Below are 2,723 nucleotides of genomic sequence, written 5' to 3'. Positions count from 1 at the left end.
CCAGTTGAAACTGGATGAGTACAACACATCTTTGAATACAGTTCCATCCAAATACAGTCCTCTCTGTCTTCATTGCCAACTGGGAGTGTGGAATAGACTGTTACACTACTAATTCTAATAGTTTTTAACTTTCATGGCCGCCAAACAGAACTAATAGTATGTAGATATAATTGATTTTGTTAACATGTAAACAATACTGACACATATTGTTAAGTTTTTGCAGTAGGAAACATTAATAATCATACTAAAGTGCCGGCAGAAATAAAATATATCATCATGGTAATCAGGGAAACAATTTGACCTTTGACCACACCACTATTCACCTCTGACCTCACGAGACGACAGAACGACCCTACTACAGCTGCCCGAGTACGAGGCGAGTCTCGGTTTACGTGAAGAGAAAAACCATCATAGGAAGCAGGTAAGTCTTAGAAACAGCAGCAAAGTACTTTGATAATGAGAGAAATAGTTTGAGGTCCTTTCTGTGGAAAAAGGATAAGAGTAACGTTAGGGGTCTAATTTTTAAGGAATTTTTCCGGATATGAACATGATAGAAAATTATGAGGGGGAGGGGGGCGAAACCAAACATACGTGCGACCCTGGCTGGGCCTCTAAACTGTTTTTGTTCCGTTTCAAACCGGTTTACCGTCTCTGGGGCTATCATCATGACAGGCTAGCTTTCTGCTTTAGGTATAGGATGAGGAGAAAAAAAAAAGGAGTTAAACTTAAATATTTAAACCGATGTGTACCGGAGTGTACCATTTGGTTGGGGGGGGGAGGTATTTACATGCTGGTTGCCTGTATTCTTCAGTCTTCCCTGGAGGTCATTTAGAGGTCATGGTACTAGGTTTAACCTGATCGGTCCTGATTGTTGCAATGATAGAGCAGAACTTTGTCCAATGAACTTAATGTTATGTGAATGAAGCTACCATTTGCTGCCTGTGACCCCTTCTACAGATGAGAAATGGAAGATTCCATCTGTGAACATCCTACTGGAGACCTGTGTGTTAGACACCCTGGGAAGGAGATGAACTGTACTGAACACCCTGGAAAGGAGATGGACTGTGATGAACACCCTGGGAAGGAGATGGGCTGTACTGAACACCCCGGGAAGGAGATTGGCTGTACTGAACACCCTGGGAAGGAGATTGGCTGTACTGAACACCCTGGGAAGGAGATGGGCTGTACTGAACAGCCTGGGAAGGAGAGTGACAGCAGGGAGACCCAGACAACAGACATGGGCCCGCAGCAGGAAACGTGTGATGTGAACTTTCCCCGACCTGTCAACAAGTCAACCTCACAGGTACAGGAGAGCAAAGGTGATATGGGAAGGCACATGGTAAAACACACCGGTGAGAAACCCTACATATGTGGGGAGTGTGGGTACAGAACAGCTAAAAAGTCTCACCTATCTGATCATATGAGAACCCATACAGGAGAAAAACCCTACATGTGTGGGGAGTGTGGGTACAGGACAGCTTACAAGTCTCACCTATCCGAACATATGAGAACCCATACAGGAGAAAAACCCTACAAGTGTGACCAGTGTGACTATTCTACAGCATGGAAATCCACTTTGGACAATCATATGAAACACACTGGTTTTCTTGAGAAACCCTACATGTGTGGGGAGTGTGGGTACAGGACAACTAAAAAGTATTACTTATCCCAACATATGAGAACCCATACAGGAGAAAAACCCTACATGTGTGGGGAGTGTGGATACAGAACAGCTCGCAAGTCTGACGTATCTAAACACATGAGAACCCATACTGGAGAAAAACCCTACATGTGTGGGGTGTGTGGATACAGGGCAACTCGCAAGTCTGACTTATCTAAACATATGAGAACCCATACAGGAGAAAAACCCTACAAGTGTGACCAGTGTGACTATTCTGCAATAGAAAAATACACTTTTGCCCAACATGTAGCAAAACACACTGGTGAGAAACCCTGTGTGGGGAGTGTGGGTACAGGACCGCTAAAAAGTCCCACTTATCCGAACATATGAGAATTCATACAGGAGAAACGCCCTACAAATGTGATCAGTGTGACTATTTTGCAAGACACAAATCCAGTTTAAACAGACATCTAGCAAAACACACCGGTGAGAAACCCTACATGTGTGGGGAGTGTGGGTACAGATCAAGTCACAAGTCTGACTTATATAAACATATGAGAACCCATACAGGAGAAAAACCCTACAAGTGTGACTATTCTGCTGCACGGAAATATGATTTGGACATCCATCTTGCTAAACACACTGGTGAGAAACCCTACCTGTGTGAGGAGTGTGGGTACAGGACAGCTGACAGGTCTCACTTATCCCGACATATGAAAACTCATACACATCACTACTAACTAGGACAGCTCAGAAGTCCTACAAGCGAAATTTCCCACTCTTTGGACCTATGTATAGTGAAGCTCTTAAACAATGTACAGATATAGATATTGTTATCAAGTTTTTTTGTATTGTATGATGTATTGCTTACTGAGGTCGTACCAGATATGCTTGTTATCATGTATATACAGGATAGACTTAACTTTCATTTATATTTATAGATAAAAACCCGAATGTTTTACTTGTTATGATGCCCACAGAATGGAATGTATGTAATTATTCTTGCAATTCAGCCTCTGGGCTGTGAAAATGTTTCAATCAATAAACCAGTAATATATTACCTGTTACGTCAAATGGCATGCCTTTAAGAAATGTATTAAAG

At 42.4% G+C, this 2,723-nt stretch overlaps 1 protein-coding gene across 2 annotated transcripts; it reads left to right on the top strand.

Annotated features, from left to right (window-relative positions):
* Positions 1-342: 342 nt before the first annotated feature.
* Positions 343-2,122, top strand: LOC109464131 (zinc finger protein 436-like). 2 transcript variants are annotated; one of them, XM_019761071.1, is made up of 5 exons: positions 343-421; positions 958-1,352; positions 1,437-1,601; positions 1,692-1,943; positions 2,088-2,095. In XM_019761071.1, the coding sequence occupies exons 2-5, from the start codon at positions 965-967 to the stop codon at positions 2,093-2,095; spliced, it is 813 nt and encodes a 270-aa protein (XP_019616630.1). In that variant the 5' UTR covers positions 343-421; positions 958-964. The 2 variants fall into 2 exon arrangements, with proteins under 2 accessions (XP_019616630.1, XP_019616629.1); XM_019761070.1 differs by having other exon boundaries at positions 958-2,122.
* Positions 2,123-2,723: the final 601 nt, after the last annotated feature.

This window comes from Branchiostoma belcheri, unplaced genomic scaffold, assembly GCF_001625305.1.
Source record: "Branchiostoma belcheri isolate BF01 breed outbred unplaced genomic scaffold, Haploidv18h27 scaffold1322, whole genome shotgun sequence".
In the NCBI taxonomy this organism is placed as follows: Eukaryota; Metazoa; Chordata; class Leptocardii; order Amphioxiformes; family Branchiostomatidae; genus Branchiostoma; species Branchiostoma belcheri.
The sequence above is the reverse complement of the archived record's forward strand: the minus strand, read 5'-3'. Positions and strand labels throughout refer to the sequence as shown.

Coding starts and splice junctions, on each gene's coding strand:
- LOC109464131 (XM_019761070.1), top strand. CDS start 965: ATGGAAGATTCCATCTGTGAACATCCTACTGGAGACCTGTGTGTTAGA.